The sequence below is a fragment of the Schistocerca serialis genome, chromosome 1, assembly GCF_023864345.2.
Source record: "Schistocerca serialis cubense isolate TAMUIC-IGC-003099 chromosome 1, iqSchSeri2.2, whole genome shotgun sequence".
Lineage (NCBI taxonomy): Eukaryota > Metazoa > Arthropoda > Insecta > Orthoptera > Acrididae > Schistocerca > Schistocerca serialis.
In genome coordinates, this window is record NC_064638.1 from 1189394119 (window position 1) to 1189412238 (window position 18120).

The window sequence follows — 18120 nt, forward strand, 5'->3', positions numbered from 1 at the left end:
AGGAAGACTAACCAAAGACTACGTTTTATTGAGAACACTTAGAAATTGTAACAGATCTACTAAGGAGACTGCGTACACTACGCTTGTCCGTCCTCTTTTAAAATACTGCTGCGCGGTGTGGGGTCCTTACCAGATAGGACCGACGTAGTACACTGAAGAAGGTCAAAGAAGGGCACCACGTTTTGTATTATCGCTAAACATGGGAGAGAGTGTCACAGAAATGATACAGGATTTGGGCCGGACGTCATTAAAAGAAAGCCGTTTTTCGTTGTGACGGAATCTTCTCACGAAATTCCAATCACCAAATATCTCCTCCGAGTGTGAAAATATTGTGTTGACACTGACCTACATAGGGAGAAACGATCACCAGGATAAAATGAGGGAAATCAGAGCTCGTACAGAAAGATAGAGGTGTTCGTTCTTTCCGCGCTGTGCGAGATTGGAATAATAGAGAATTGTGATGGTTGTTCGACGAACCCTCTGCCAGGCACTTAAATGTGTTTTTCAGAGTATCCATGTAGCTGTAGATGTAGAGCTATGAGCACTTCTTCATCTTCGATTTTTGATACCGTGATACAAATCTTTTCTACTGGAAGCTCTTTGCTTTCCATATTTTGTGAGGAGATATTATGGACCAAAACAAGAAAAAAATGGCCGATAAACATATGCCCTAAAGTGCATACCTTAAGTGCTAAGAGCACTTGCTCAGTATAGTATGTCACACTAGGGAAGATGAAGAAGTGCTCGTAGCTGTTAAGACATGCATTTTAGAGCCCACGTTTACTGGATATCTTTTTGTTGTTTTGATCCATTCTACCACCTCTCAAAATATGGAAAGCAGAGAGCTTGCAGTAGAGGAGATTTGTTTCACATTATGTAAGATGAAGAAATGCTCATAGCTATTTAGTTACGCGCTTTAGAGGCCATATTTCCTGAGACTTTTTGTTTCTAGTATCGTGTACTTTAAGCGTATGCGTTTACTCTTTTAATTATGATACACCCCGTACACATAAACGATCTGACGGATAGGGTAAGGATCTATATGCGAATGTTTGGTAATGGCGTTATAATGTACGGCATATTGTCGTCGTTGACTAACAGTAGGTGGATACAGGGAGCTTGAAACAGTCACGGCGATTAATTGTGTAGGCGCAACATTGCAAATCAATACGAAACGGAACGAGTACGTATAGTCTATAGTAGGGAAGGCGAATGGTCGATTTCGGTTTATTTGGAGAATTCTAGGAAACTGATCTCATCAATAAAGGAGACAGCGTATAGAACGCTAATGCGACCTACTCTTGAGTGTTTCAGATCCCCAACAGGTAGGTTTAAAGGAAGTCGTCAAAGCAATTTACAGGTGCGCTGCTAGATTTGTTACCGGTAGATTCGATCAACACCCGAATATTGCTGAGATACTTCGTGAACTCAAATCGAAAGTCAAGAGAGAACACGAAGTTCTTTTCGCGAGACACTGTTGAGAAAATTTGGAGAACCGGCATTTGCTACAGACTGCAGATCGGTTCCCCTGCCCCCAATGTATATTTCGCGTGAGGGCCACGATGGCAAGATAAGAGAATGGAAATTAGTGCACCTACGGAGGAGTATAGATAGTCGTTTTCGCTTGCTCTGTTTGTGAGTGGAACAGGAAAGAGAATGACTGATAGTGGTACAGGGTACTCTCCGCACTGCACCGTATGGTAGTTTGAGTATTACGTATGTATGTTTGGATGTGTGTAGATGGTCGTCCACCGTGTCAGGAAAGATCAGGCCGTAACAGAATATCGCGGGAAGATTACGTTCCCGGTTTCAGTCATGGTCCGACACACAATTGTAATCTGCCAAAGGGTTTCTGAATAGCACTCATTCCCCTGCAAGGTCAAAGTTCCATAGTTGAAACTCTACGATATTTCGACGAAACAAGCGCTCCTGTTAATTCTTTGAAACCGAGGGCTGAGGTTTGTAGCACTGTGGCTGGTTAGGATGTGTTTTTCTGACGGTTTCTCAAAGAGGTCTAAGGAATTCTAGGCTACTTATCCAGCCTTCTACTGCTTAAATATTCCGCAGGCGAAAACTGTGTGTGTCTTATGATATACTATTTATTTCCAGCACGGAGACGCACGCACAAACAGTATAAATGCATCAGGATAAAGACTGATCCTGAAGACATAATTATACCTGTATGAAAAATGAAATGAAGGTGATCGGAACCCATAGCCATTTGAATGGCTGCTGGGTCGACCAAAGACGTTCTTTGCTGGAGTGCATAGTTAAGATAAGACTAAAACGAGTGCATAATGCAGGGTAGAAGATGGTAACAACGTAAATGAGTGTGGGTTAGTGCCACATTACATGTAGAACTCTGGAGGCCACCAGTATCAAGGTTCAAAATGGTTCAAATGGCTTTGAGCATTATGGTACTTAACATCTGAGGTCATCAGTCCCCTAGAACTTAGAACTACTTAAACCTAACTAACCTAAGGACATCACACACATCTATGCCCGAGGCAGGATTCGAACCTGCGACCGTAGCGGTCGCGCGGTTCCAGACTGAAGCGCCTAGAACCCCTTGGCCACAGTGGCCGGCCCAGTATCAAGGAGTGGATTTCAACTCTCTGCTGGTCCTGCTGATGATTAGGAGTAAGAATGGTTTTCCACATGGTGGTTTTGCTAAGTTTACACGTTGAAAATGACCTCACGTACCAAGAACAATTTTACTGACTATGACAACTGTCGCGGAACTCTACGTTTACATTTTCTGGGACTTTTCCAGCTAGATGTTTCAGTATCTACAGGACGTGCGTAACTATGATGTCCCAGGGAAAATTCTGCTCCAGTGTACGAAATTTCGACAGTTACAGAGAGACTTCTACAGAGAATATACAGTAGATAATCTGTTAGTAATATGTGGCACATCAGGAATAACTCGACAAAGTAATGTGGAAAATAGCTGCTAAATGGAGAAACCGTGCTGGGGACAGCCACTGAGGTGCATGATCGATCGCCTCCGAGTCTCCTTTGGCGGCGAGGCGTGAATGGGCCGCTAAAAGAGAGCAGATCGAAGGAATGGAAACATTCATTTCCACTTCTCACTGTTGGAAATATATTTTAAGAGTCTGCTTCTGCGGCAGACTTTTCGGGTATAACATTAAGCACAGCTCGAAACTGGTTCTTTCACTATTTCCACAGTGCGTGTAATGATGAACCGTACTGACAAATACCAAGTGAGGCAGGCCAATGGTTCGACACTGGACTTACATTCGAGAGGACAGACGTTCAAATTCTAGGCTGGCTATCCGGATTACATTTCAATGGTTTTCTTAATCGCTTAAGGCAAAATATACTATTTGCTCAAAAGGCCACCCTTCTCTTTTATGACAGTTTCAACTCCCCGCCGCCGTTGGATAAGCAGCTGTAGCAGCAAGTCGTATTCCCCTAGCTTACTTATTTGTTACATAGTTTAATTCGTAATTTCTTTGGGTGTTTTTTGGGTACTTGCATTGTTTAATTCATAAATTTCGGGCGTATTATAGTATTTGAGAGTTGTAGCATCGCGCTTTAGTACCTGAATAGTGTAAATTCGCGTAGTCGTCTGTCTTCTGGTTTTGTTTTGAACGGCCAGTGTCGGTTGGTCACAGCCAGTGTGCTCCCTGCCGCCGTTGGATAAGCAGCTGCAGCAGCAAGTCGTATACCCCCAGCTTACTTATTTGTTAGGTAGTTAAATTCGTAATTTCTTTGCGTGTTTTTGGGTACTTGCATTGTTTAATTCATAAATTTCGGGCGTATTATAGTATTTGAGAGTTGTAGCATCGCGCTTTAGTGTTTACTTCGTAGATTCTTACTTAAATTGCGTGTGAGTTTCGTATAGGAGGTGTAATTTCGAGTTTTAGTTACTGTAATCGTAAATTCAGGCAGATTGTAGCGCAGTCGTTAGGCATTTGTACAGGTTAGTTAATACATTCTTTGCGTGTTTCCCTTGCGTTATCTAGGCACGGACTCGTGTTTCAGTAACTGTTGTTCAACATCGATTAGAATGGACAGGGACTGTGATTGCTGTGTTCGGATGAGGGCTGAGTTGGCATCCCTTCGCTCACAGCCGCAAGCGGCGCTGACTTCGGTCGCGCAGCTTGAGGCTGTTGCCAATGGGCACCACTGTGGGGAGCCGGACTTGGGTATCACGGGGATGTCAACATCCTCCCGTCTGCCCCCAGATCGGTCTGCCGCTGTAGTTGCCCCGGTTGCTGCCCGCAGTGGGGCTGAGCCCTCACCTGTGGTTGATTGGCAGGTCGTTCCAAGGCGTGGCAGGCAGCGAAAGACGTCCCCGGAGGCTGATCAGAAAGCCTCCCCGGTGCGTCTGACAAACAGGTTTCAGGCACTGCCTCTGGCTGAGCCAGATGCAGCTGCCTGCCCTGTTTCAGAGGATGATTCTCAGCCTTCAAGGTCCGGGCAATCACAGAGGGTGGGCTTATTGGTAGTTGGGAGCTCCAATGTTAGGCGGGTAATGGGGCCCCTTAGGGATATGGCGGCTAAGGAGGGGAAGAAATCCAGTGTGCACTCCGTGTGCATTCCGCGAGGAGTCATTCCTGATGTGGAAAGGGTCCTTCCGGATGCCACGAAGAGCACAGGGTGCAGCCAGCTGCAGGTGGTGGCACATGTCGGCACTAATGACGTGTGTCGCTTTGGATCTGAGGAAATTCTCTCTGGTTTCCAGCGGCTATCTGATTTGGTGAAGGCTGCCGATCTTGCTTACGAGATGAAGGCAAAGCTCACCATCTGCAGCATCGTTGACAGAACCGACTGCGGACCTTTGGTGCAGAGCCGGGTGGAGGGTCTGAATCACACGCGCAGACGGTTTTGCGACCGTGTTGGCTGCAGATTCCTTGACTTGCGCCATAGGGTGGTGGGGTTTCGGGTTCCGCTGAATAGGTCAGGAGTTCACTACACTCAGCTGGCGGCTACACGGGTAGCGGAGGCTGTGTGGCGTGGACTGAGCGGTTTCTTTAGGTTAGAAGGCCTCGAGAAAGTACGGGGTGGGCTGCAATCTCAAAGGGTGCATGGCAAATATAGGACGTGCTTGGATCAAGGAACAGTCGGAATTGTAGTTGTAAATTATTGTAGTTGTGCTGGGAAAGTCCCTGAGCTTCAAGCGCTAATAGAAAGCACGGAAGCTGAAATCGTTATAGGTACAGAAAGCTGGCTAAAGCCGGAAATAAGTTCTGCAGAAATTTTTACGAAGTTTCAGACGGTGTTCAGGAAAGATAGATTAGGCAGAATTGGTGGTGGAGTGTTTGTGTCTGTCAGTAGTGGTTTATCTTGTAGTGAAGACGAAGTAGATGCTCCGTGCGAATTGGTATGGGTGGAGGTTATACTTAACAGCCGAACTAAGTTAATAATTGGCTCCTTCTGCCGACCCCCAGACTCCGATGATATAGTTGCTGAACAGTTCAGAGACAATTTGAGTCTCGTAACAAATAAATACCCCACTCATACGGTTATAGTTGGTGGGGACTTCAACCTTCCCTCGATATGTTGGCAAAAATACTTGTTCAAAACCGGTGATAGGCAGAAAACATCTTCTGAGATGGTCCTAAATGCTTTCTCCGAAAATTATTTCGAGCAGTTAGTCCACGAACCCACGCGAATTGTAAATGATTGCGAAAACACACTTGACCTCTTAGCCACAAACAATCCAGAGCTAATAGAGAGCATCATGACTGATACAGGGATTAGTGATCACAAGGTCGTTGTAGCTAGGCTCAATACCGTTTCTTCCAAATCCACCAGAAACAAACGCAAAATAATTTTATTTAAAAAAGCTGATAAAGTGTCACTAGAAGCCTTCCTAAGAGACAATCTCCATTCCTTCCGAACTGACTATGCAAATGTAGACGAGATGTGGCTCAAATTCAAAGATATAGTAGCAACAGCAATTGAGAGGTTCATACCTCATAAATTGGGAAGAGATGGAACTGATCCCCCATGGTACACAAAACAGGTCCGAACGCTGTTGCAGAGGCAACGGAAAAAGCATGCGAAGTTCATAAGAACGCGCAATCCCGAAGATTGGCTAAAATTTACAGACGCGCGACGTTTGGCACGGACTTCAATGCGAGATGCCTTTAACAGGTTCCACAACGAAACATTGTCTCGAAATTTGGTAGAAAATCCGAAGAAATTCTGGTCGTATGTAAAGTACACAAGCGGCAAGACGCAGTCAATACCTTCGCTGCGCAGTGCCGATGGTACTGTTACCGACGACTGTGCCGCTAAAGCGGAGTTGTTGAACGCAGTTTTCCGAAATTCCTTCACCAGGGAAGACGAATGGAATATTCCATAATTTGAAACACGAACAGCTGCTAGCATGAGTTTCTTAGAAGTAGATACCTTACGGGTTGCGAAGCAACTCAAATCGCTTGATACGGGCAAGTCTTCAGGTCCAGATTGTATACCGATTAGGTTCCTTTCAGATTACGCTCATACAATAGCTCCCTACTTAGCAATCATACACAACCGCTCGCTCACCGATAGATTTGTACCTACAGATTGGAAAATTGCGCAGGTCGCCCCAGTGTTTAAGAAGGGTAGTAGGAGTAATCCATCGAACTACAGACCTATTTTATTGACGTCGGTTTGCAGTAGGGTTTTGGAGCATATACTGTATTCAAACGTTATGAATCACCTCGAAGGGAACGATCTAGTGATACGTAATCAGCATGGTTTCAGAAAACATCGTTCTTGTGCAACACGGCTATCTCTTTATTCGCACGAAGTAATGGCCGCTATCGACAGGGGATCTCAAGTTGATTCCGTATTTCTAGATTTCCGGAAAGTTTTTGACACCGTTCCTCCCAAGAGACTTCTAATCAAGCTGCGGGCCTATGGGGTATCGTTGTGCGACTGGATTCGTGATTTCCTGTCAGGAAGGTCGCAGTTCGTAGTAATAGACGGCAAATCATCGAGTAAAACTGAAGTGATATCAGGTGTTCCCCAGCGAAGCGTCCTGGGACCTCTGCTGTTCCTGATCTATATAAATGACCTGGGTGACAATCTGAGCAGTTCTCTTAGGTTGTTCGCAGATGATGCTGTAATTTACCGTCTAGCAAGGTCATCCGAAGACCAGTATCAGTTGCAAAACGATTTAGAAAAGATTGCTGTATGGTGTGGCAGGTGGCAGTTGACGCTAAATAACGAAAAGTGTGAGGTGATCCACATGAGTTCCAAAAGAAATCCGTTGGAATTCGATTACTCGATAAATAGTACAATTCTCAAGGTTGTCAATTCAACTAAGTACCTGGGTGTTAAAATTACGAACAACTTCAGTTGGAAAGACCTCACAGATAATATTGTGGGGAAGGCGAGCCAAAGGTTGCATTTCATTGGGAGGACACTTAGAAGATGCAACATGTCCACTAAAGAGACATCTTACACTACACTCGTTCGTCCTCTGTTAGAATATTGCTGCGTGGTGTGGAATCCTTACCAGGTGGGATTGACGGAGGATATCGAAAGGGTACAAAAAAGGGCAGCTCGTTTTATATTATCACGTAATAGGGGAGAGAGTATGGCAGATATGATACGCGAATTGGGATGGAAGTCATTAAAGCAAAGACGTTTTTCGTCGCGGCGAGATCTATTTACGAAATTTCAGTCACCAACTTTCTCTTCCGAATGCGAAAATATTTTGTTGAGCCCAACGTACATAGGTAGGAATGATCATCAAAATAAAATAAGAGAAATCAGAGCTCGAACAGAAAGGTTTAGGAGTTCGTTTTTCCCGCGCGCTGTTCGGGAGTGGAATGGCAGAGAGATAGTATGATTTTGGTTCGATGAACCCTCTGCCAAGCACTGGCTCTGAGCACTATGGGACTTAACGTCTATGGTCATCAGTCCCCTAGAACTTAGAACTACTTGAACCTAACTAACCTACGGAGAGCACACAACACCCAGCCATCACGAGGCAGAGAAAATCCCTGACCCCGCCGGGAATCGAACCCGGGAACCCGGGCAAGGGAAGCGAGAACGCTACCGCACGACCACGAGATGCGGGCGCCAAGCCCTTAAATGTGAATTGCTGAGTAGTCATGTAGATGTAGATGAACTGCACTGGAGACACTTTCAGTGAGTGTCTGAATGCCTGTGGAGAAATGGCACCTCATTCTTCCTCAAGAGCCCAAACCAAAAAAGGTAGTAGGTTCAGGAGTGAAGTCTGGAGAATTCGCCATACTCAGAACCCTTTTATCGGTTTGCCACAGGGGGTATCGTCATTTATTTCCCCAAGTCATTCGTTTCCAGCGATCCACCGAACAGTGGCGTCGATCTGTGTACCTCCTAAGTCGTCGATTACCGACAACTACAGAAATGTGTGGCTTGTGAGGAGCTACTCGATATTGTACTCAATTCATTTTAACTTCCTACACACAGGCATTTTACTAGCTGGTCTGCTGGCACTTGGCAACTAATGAGTGATTTCTTTTGCTGATTTAATACGATGTTTTACAAGCACTCTACGCAATGCTCGACAGTCCGTGTCCGTCACTACATGAGATTTACTTAGCTGTGGTTGTTCTTTCGCATTTTCACTTCAGACTCAGGTCATCAAGAGGCATCTTAGGTATAGAAGGGTTGAAATGTCCACTGAGGATCTGTTACTCTGGTGACATCCAATGGCTGGTCCACGATCGAAGTCACTGACCTCTACTGACCGACCTATTCCGCTGTTTACTGCTTTTCTGTTGACAACACAATGCTCACTGCATCCTCTTATAATGGCAGGTCCGCCTCTCGTGACACCTAGTGGTCAATTCCGCATTACATAGGGGTATCCGTATACTTCTGATAAGAAAGGTGTAATGTTATACACTCGTGCTCATAAATTAAGGATAACTGCTGAATGTGGTGGCACACAACGTGGCACTACACAAAACAGGCGCTAGTAGCATAGGCACATAGGGAACACAAAAGACACAGATCTGTAAGTCCACAGTACTAGTGATAAATTGAGAAAACCGTCCCGAAACACATGTGCTACAAAACTCCACTGTTTCCTGTATATGTACCCCGACATCAATAAGAGATACGATCAGCATGCACACGTACACAGGCCGCACAATGGGTTGGCATACTCTGGATCAGGTGGTCGAGCAGCTGCTGGGGTATAGCCTCCCATTCTTGCACCAGTGCATGTCGGAGCTCCTGAAATGCCCTACGAGTTTGAAGACGTGCAGCAATACGTCGACCGAGAGCATCCCTGACGTGCTCGATGGGGTTTAGGTCTGGAGAACAGGCAGGCCACTTCATTCGCCTGATATCTTCTGTTTCAAAGTACTCCTCCACGATGGCAGCTCGGTGGGGTCGTGCGTTATCATCCATCAGGAGGAAGGTGGGACACACTACACATCTGAAAAGGCGGACATACTGGTGCAAAATGACGACCCGATTAACCTGACCTGTTACAGTTCCTCTGTCAAAGACATGCAGGGGTGTACGTGCACCAGTCATAATCCCACCCCACATCATCAAACCACGACCTCCATACAGGTCCCTTTCAAGGACATTAAGGGGTTGGTATATGGCTCCTGGTTCACGCCAGATGAAAACCCGGCGAGAATCACTGTTCAGACTATACCTGGACTTCCCTGTGAACATAACCTGGGACCACTATTTCAATGATGACATACTGTGTTCTTGACACCAGGCTTTACTGGCTCTCCTGTGAGCAGGGGTCAGTGGAATGCACCTTGCAGGTCTCCAGGCGAATAAACTATGTCTTTTCAGTCGTCTGCAGACCGTGTGTCTGGAGACAACTGTTCCAGTGGCTGTGGTAAGGTCCCGAGGAAGGCTACCAGCAGTACTCCCTGGCCGTCTGCGGGCACTGATGGTGAGATATCGGTCTTCTTGTGGTGTCGTACACTGTGGACGTCCCGTACTGTAGCGCCTGGACACGTTTCCTGTCTGCTGGAATCGTTGCCATAATCTTGAGATCACACTTTATGGCACATGGAGAGCCCGTGCTACGACCTGCTGTGTTTGACCAGCCTCCAGACGCCCTAGTATTCTACCCCTGATAACGTCATCAATATGTGTTCTTTGAGCCATTTTCAACGCACAGTCTCCATTAGCATGTCTGAAAAGGTCTGCACACTTACTCGCTGCATCGCACTCTGACATGCAACAACACAACTCTGTGTATGTGGACTGCTGCCAGCGCCACTTTGCGACGACCGCAGGTCAAATGCACCGCATGGTCACAAAAAAATGGCTCTGAGCACTATGGGACTCAACTGCTGTGGTCATAAGTCCCCTAGAACTTAGAACTACTTAAACCGAACTAACCTCAGGACATCACACACAGCCATGCCCGAGGCAGGATTCGAACCTGCGACCGTAGCGGTCGTGCGGTTCCAGACTGTAGCGCCTTCAACCGCTCGGCCACTTCGGCCGGCCACATGGTCACACCCCGAGGTGATTTAAACCCGCAAACCGCCCACCAGAGCGTTGTTTCACCATGTATCAGCATTATCCTTAATTTATGAGCATGAGTGTAAATGATTCGAAAAGAACACGATGTATTTCCTTCCCCACCCTTGTCCAACGATGTTTGGGATCCGTCCTTAATGACCCCTTAATTAGTGGGTTGTTAAATCATAAACAACCTAATTTTATTTCACTGACACGTAGAAGCTGAATTTCGGACTCTGACTCGATCTGCAGTTTTTGTCTTTTGTGGACTGATTGCAAGCAGAAAATTTTCGAGTTGGAGTATAATACTGATAAACAGCTCTCGTCTATATGAAAAATTCCGTAAATATTATTCCAGCTAATAATGCGACATTCTTCATGCGTTATTTTACGAGAACGATAGTAAAATTAAATACTAGTTAGTACTATGACTAATAAAGTACATTATAGTATAACAGAGAATTTATGTTACTTCGGCATATTTCAGTGTTTGACGTCGATAGTTCTTAGTGGCACTAGTCTGACATTATATGTCACTGGAGAACTGCTACGTCGCAGGCAGGTGGTAAACATGCTGTACCAACTACACTCGACAAGAATCTCTTGCCACATTTACATGAATGAGTTCCCCTTAAATTGGTAACTGATATTAATTTATACGTTCGGTGTGTAATCTTTCCATTTCTTTATATTTAGACTTCTAGCTCTTCAGGTCAGTACTCACTTTTTTTTGTTTCCGACTCTTCAGCATTTCTATTATGTTTGATTACTCATGAAACAAATCGCTGATGTCCTGGAATATGAAGAAAACGAGATATTTCGAACGAAAGTGGTGCCACAGTTCCTTGCTGATGTTTGTACCGTCACTGGGTGTTAACATAATACAGCAAATAAATGAAAATGCTACAACTAGACGGGTGCTTCTCCAAAAAGTGAAAATTGGATTGGAAGAATAAGGTATCTGTAACACCGATCAGAATTTCAGTAAGCAGTTCATATTTAATGTACAAGCTTATGCAAAATGGTGTTTTAGTAACCTCTCTTCTCATCCAGTTCCACAAAACTGCTAACAAATATGATCGCATACAAGCTGGAGAGTTACCTACCAAAGCCCTATGATAATCTATCACCCCCACATTAAATCGTTCGAGTCGTGTCTCGATGTAGGTGCGATCTATAGGGCGGATTTAGTACACTAGTTACAGTTTCCATTTACAAGACGTCGTCATGCAAGAACTATGGGCATTTAATCGAGTTTGAGACTTATACTGGAACTGGCTGTATATCTCAACTTACAAGCACTCTGTGGATGCACAAATAGTGATACCGTGTTTTCGATATACAAAATTACACTCCACACTGTGACTCAAGTCCTAAGGGATGTTTGTGTTTGGATAGCAAGCCGAATTACTTGGGATAAAGAAGCGTTGGCGCTGGCATTGTACACCTGATTTCTTGCAACGAAACCGTACTAACATTTTGTTGAAGATAGTGGACTATTTAAGGGTAGTCGTCATTAAAATGGGTGTGAAATTTAATCCTCGCTCTACGGACGTTCAGGCTTAAGGTCACTGTAAACTATAAGTTCAACTGCTCTCCGAATATGCAAAATCGAATATAACGTCTGATTCAGAGTCGTTGGTCCTATCTTGCTATGGTGTGTGTCTTCCAGAATATTCCCGTATATAGAGCTTCACATCCAATGCAACCAGTTCCATACAGTGATCGTACATGCTTGGCAGAAGTTTTCTAAAAGTCGTCGGAAGTAAATCTAGTTTCATAAATACTACGTGAGAAAGTCTTCGGAGACAAAATATACTGCTCCTATTGGACAGATTTTACCGACTGAATATTCTGTAGTAGTGATCAATCATAGTGAAGAACACGCCCACTGTTGTTGTAAGATTTCTGCAAAATTTTATGATGAAATGGTTAAAATATCTTCCTATTAGGAAGCTTTGAAAGAGTTCCGTCGACACTCTGGTACGACGTGTGGTACAGCAAGGTATGTTTCAGTGACTTACCCATCGGCGTGGCGATGCCGTAGCCCTTGGAATCCAGGAGGCCGCCGATCTGCGTGAGGTTGCAGTCCCTCTGTACGATGTAGTCCAGCATAGTGGACTCCATGAGGAAGGCGTAGTTCCCCTCCAGCACACGCTGGATACCTTCCTCGTACGTCGAGACGAACACCGACGGCTTCTTGTTCTCCATGAAGCGCCACATTTTCTTGTACGTTTCGATCATCGAATCCTGTAGACACAATGCAAAATACGCTGCTCAAAGGAATTAGGGGAACATGAATTGGGGCGTCTGCCATACCCCATTGAGCAATAACTGAAGACTGGGTAGGTTATCAAATTATACCTTTATCTTTCAGAAATTAAGTACACAAGAAAAGTGGGTACGTTACCAAATTATACCTTTGTCATTCAAGAATTAAGTACACAAGAAACCATCGTTACATCCTCAATCGTTCACATAAAATTAACTGAAATGTCCGAGAGGTGTCGAAAACAAAGTGGAAACACTCATTCTGGGTGTGAGTGTTTATCACTGCCTGACACCTATGTAGCAGGCTCCACATAAATCTGCAGGGGTCACCCTATGGTATTCGTTCCCATTCTTCAACGAGAGCCATGAGACTTCTTGGATAATCTGTAGTGGAACAGGGCGATTACGAACACGTCTGTCGAGCGTGTCCCACATAAGCACGATGGGTTTTACGTCGGGACACACCACAGGCCGTTCGACTACTTTAATGTCCAGGCTTCGCGAGGACGTCCTTGCTGTCGCCTGCCACGTAGACCCTAACGTTAGAAAGATTCCAGGGCCACCGCCGTATGCAGCAGCCACCACATGGTTCAGCAGGATCTGTTCGATGTACTGCCAGGGTGGTAAGGCGACCATGGACAACGACAAGATTCCTATATCTATGAACACTGACGATTCCTAGCATCGTCACAGAACCTCGGAAATCTGTCGATTTCATGGACAACATTTGGCAGGTACTGCTCACCACGGGTCTCCGAGCACGAACACGGCCATAACGTCACGTCAGGGGATATCTGGAATCGTCTACGAACAATATATTTCGCCAATGACGAAGTTTTGTGTGTGTGTGTGCCGGCCGCGGTGGTCTCGCGGTTCTAGGCGCGCAGTCCGGAACCGTGCGACTGCTACGGTCGCAGGTTCGAATCCTGCCTCGGGCATGGATGTGTGTGATGTCCTTAGGTTAGTTAGGTTTAAGTAGTTCTAAGTTCTAGGGGACTGATAACCACAGCAGTTGAGTCCCATAGTGCTCAGAGCCATTTGAACCATTTTTTTTTTTTTTTTTTTTTTTGTGTGTGTGTGTGTGTGTGTGTGTGTGTGTGTGTGTGTGTGTGTGTCTGTATGTGGTAAGCCTGCGAAACCGTTAGAAACCGTCAGGGAGTATTTGAAAATGTGCACAACCCTTGATTCAATGAGTGCAAGCGTGTCTGCAATCAACCGGAGGACATTTAGAACAGTTATTATTATGATATGGTGAGGTGCAGTCACCTAACCTGTAAACTTTCATTATTAGCTTGATAACGAAGGTTTTTTGGACGTACGTTTACAGGAACTTTTTTCTTGTTTTGGTATGAGGAACCTGCCCCCAAAGTTTATAGAAGTACTTTCTAAGCACCCTGTATATTTCACAAGCATTTAACATATTTCGCACATATCTGTACACATATTTCGTCAGTATCTGTTGTGAATTTCGCACTGCAGTTCCGTTTGAATTCTGAGGAAACTTTTAATTCCGCCAGTAATCTCATTTCGAGACAGAGAGATGAATTTGAATGTGTCTGTGGTGCATGATGCTTGGTGGCGAAACACGCTGGGGAAATTATGAACTTGCTCCAGTGCTCAATTTCACGATGTGGTTGATGCAATGAACAGTGCAAATAAGAGACAGATTACACGTCATACTTTTAATGTATTAAAAGTATTTTTTTTAAGTCATCGGTCTTCTGACTGGTTTGATCTCGCCTGCAGCAAATTCCTTTCCTGTGCCAACCTTTTCATTTCAGAGTAGCACTTACAACTTACGTCCGCAGTTATTTGCTGGATTTATTACAATCTCTGTCTTCCTCTACAGTTTTTACCCCTATAGTACCATGGAAGTTATTCTTTGATGTCTTAATAGATATCCTATCATCCTGTACCTTCTTCTCGGCAGTGTCCTCCTTCCTTTCCTCCGATTTTGCGGAGAACTTCTTCATTCCTTACGTTATCAGCCCACCTAACTTTCAACACTCTTCTGTAGCACCACATATCAAATGCTTCAGTTCTGTTCTTCTCGCGCAACCCATGTCTCACTGCCGTAACGATGCTGTGATCGAAATGCATTCTCAGATTTTTTTTTTTTTTTTCAAATTAAGACCGATATTTTTGACTAGAAAAGTTCTCTTACAGGAGAGAAATACCATCATGTCGATTTTGGAAGTTTCTACGTACCAGTTCTTCTCATTGTGTTCCACACTCCCATCGACAGTAAGGGTATCTTACCTCCAAAGCTCCGGCGCAGAGGTGGCCCAATGTGGCGTCGAATGTAAAAGATCTGCACCAAGGCGGCCGGACCTGCCCCGCAAGGGGCCTCCCGGCGAATGACGCCAAACGCTCATTTCCATACCTCCAAAGTATTATTTACACAAATAAGAGCGATAAATACACCATATTTTAACGAAATTGCTCCAGGCGATCCTGATTTATCATTTTACGTCATCCTTTTTCACCCCAAACCTTCAAACAGTGCGGCGCTATGTGTGTCTTACTGTCCCAGTAAATTTTCGCGCATATCAAGTGATACGGAAGGAATACCGTTAGACGTTACAGGGATATGCTTATATATCCCCCCCCCCTACCCTTCTCCCCCCCCCCCCCCCCCCCCCCCGGCCCCCAACGACCTGGACCGAACTCTAGGAGTCAAATGTCATCGTGACTGTCACCTAGAAGCCTAGCGACCTCGAAAACTATTTTCTTCTACAGCCGTTTGCAATTCTCAGTTGAAAGCTGTCAAAACCACTGCGAGGTGTCAGAGATTTCCTTGAGTCGACTGTAGGATTGTCTTACGACTAAAGACAAAATGCGCGGTGCGGCATTTCTTCATGCTTCTCAGTGTTCATGACGTCATATCTCCTGAACTGTGTGTGTTACCATGATATGCTTCTGTAGGTTCATTTAGTGACATATGTGGATAATGTCTGAGAACTGAAATAATAAATTTAAATCTATTGCATGAAGAGGTAGTTTTTCACGCATTTATGACGTCGTATCTCCTGAGCTATGATACATAGGTGATTCTTATCTTACCACCACAGCGATTGTTGCTTGATAGTAAGGGATCTACATCTACATTTATACTCCGCAAGCCACCCAACGGTGTGTGGCGGAGGGCACTTTACGTACCACTGTCATTACCTCCCTTTCCTGTTCCAGTCGCGTATGGTTCGCGGTAAGAACGACTGTCTGAAAGCCTCCGTGCGCGCTCTAATCTCTCTAATTTTACATTCGTGATCTCCTCGGGAGGTATAAGTAGGGGGAAGCAATATATTCGATACCTCATCCACAAACGCACCCTCTCGAAACGTGGCGAGCAAGCTACACCGCGATGCAGAGCGCCTCTCTTGCAGAGTCTGCCACTTGAGTTTATTAAACATCTCCGTAACGCTATCACGGTTACCAAATAACCCTGTGACCAAACGCGCCGCTCTTCTTTGGATCTTCTCTATCTCCTCCGTCAAACCGATCTGGTACGGATCCCACACTGATGAGCAATACTCAAGTATAGGTCGAACGAGTGTTTTGTAAGCCACCTCCTTTGTTGATGGACTACATTTTCTAAGGACTCTCCCAATGAATCTCAACCTGGTACCCGCCTTATCAACAATTAATTTTATATGATCATTCCACTTCAAATCGTTCCGCACGCATACTCCCAGATATTTTACAGAAGTAACTGCTACCAGTGTTTGTTCCGCTATCATATAATTATACAATAAAGGATCCTTCTTTCTATGTATTCGCAATACATTACATTTGTCTATGTTAAGGGTCAGTTGCCACTCCCTGCACCAAGTGCCAATCCGCTGCAGATCTTCCTGCATTTCGCTACAATTTTCTAATGCTGCAACTTCTCTGTATACTACAGCATCATCCGCGAAAAGCCGCATGGAACTTCCGACACTATCTACTAGGTCATTTATATATATTGTGAAAAGCAATGGTTGTACCACGGTGGGTTTTTCCTGTCCCTCACAGTTTTACTCGGCACGTACCTGTCTAAAACGCATTTTACGATTGCCTTGAACTTTTTCCATAAACACTTAGCATGGTCAGTGTCGAAACAGAAATTTTCGTTTTGATCTGTTAGGTAGTATGAAATCTGCCTTCTATTACTCTTGCTAAACAGATAATCATTCCTCCCTTTTTTTATATTCCTATTAACTTCTATATTCAGGGATGCTGCAACTGGCTTATGATCACTGATTCCCTTTTCTGCACATACAGAGTCGAAAAGTTCGGGTCTGTTTGTTATCAGTAGGTCCAAGATCTTATCTCCACGAGTCGGTTCTCTGTTCAATTGCTCGAGGTAATTTTCGGATAGTGCACTCAGTATAATGTCACTCGATGCTCTGTCCCTACCACCCGTCCTAAACATCTGAGTGTCCCAGTCTATATCTGCTAAATTGAAATCTCCACCTAAGACCATAACATGCTGAGAAAATTTATGTGAAATGTATTCCAAATTTTCTCTCAGTTGTTCTGCCACTAATGCTGCTGAGTCGGGAGGTCGGTAAAAGGAGCCAATTATTAACCTAGCTCGGTTGTTGAGTGTAACCTCCACCCATAATAATTCACAGGAACTATCCACTTCTACTTCACTACAGGATAAACTACTACTAACAGCGACGAACACTCCACCACCGGTTGCATGCAATCTATCCTTTCTAAACACCGTCTGTACCTTTGTAAAAATTTCGGCAGAATTTATCTCTGGCTTCAGCCAGCTTTCTGTACCTATAACGATTTCAGCTTCGGTGCTTTCTATCAGCGCTTGAAGTTCCGGTACTTTACCAACGCAGCTTCGACAGTTGACAATTACAATACCGATTGCTGCTTGCTCCCCGCATGTCCTGACTTTGCCCCGCACCCGTTGAGGCTGTTGCCCTTTCTGTACTTGCCCAAGGCCATCTAACCTAAAAAAACGCCCAGCCCATGCCACACAACCCCTGCTACCCGTGTAGCCGCTTGTTGCGTGTAGTGGACTCCTGACCTATCCAGCGGAACCCGAATCCCCACCACCCTATGGCGCAAGTCGAGGAATCTGCAGCCCACACGGTCGCAGAACCGTCTCAGCCTCTGATTCAGACCCTCCACTCGGCTCTGTACCAAAGGTCCGCAGTCAGTCCTGTCGACGATGCTGCAGATGGTGAGCTCTGCTTTCATCCCGCTAGCGAGACTGGCGGTCTTCACCAAATCAGATAGCCGCCGGAAGCCAGAGAGGATTTACTCTGGTCCATAGCGACACACATCATTGGTGCCGACATGAGCGACCACCTGCAGATGGGTGCACCCTGTACCCTTCATGGCATCCGGAAGGACCCTTTCCACATCTGGAATGACTCCCCCCGGTATGCA

General features: G+C 45.1%; 1 protein-coding gene across 1 annotated transcript in view; it reads right to left on the bottom strand.

Moving 5' to 3' along the window:
- The window catches only part of LOC126456503 (glutamate receptor ionotropic, kainate 1), a 338468-nt gene that overhangs the window by 30135 nt on the left and 290213 nt on the right, over nucleotides 1-18120 (bottom strand). Inside the window, exon 13 of the mRNA XM_050092256.1 lies at nucleotides 12483-12708. Coding sequence (XP_049948213.1) covers nucleotides 12483-12708 — 226 coding nt within the window. The remainder of the gene's footprint in view (nucleotides 1-12482; nucleotides 12709-18120) is intronic.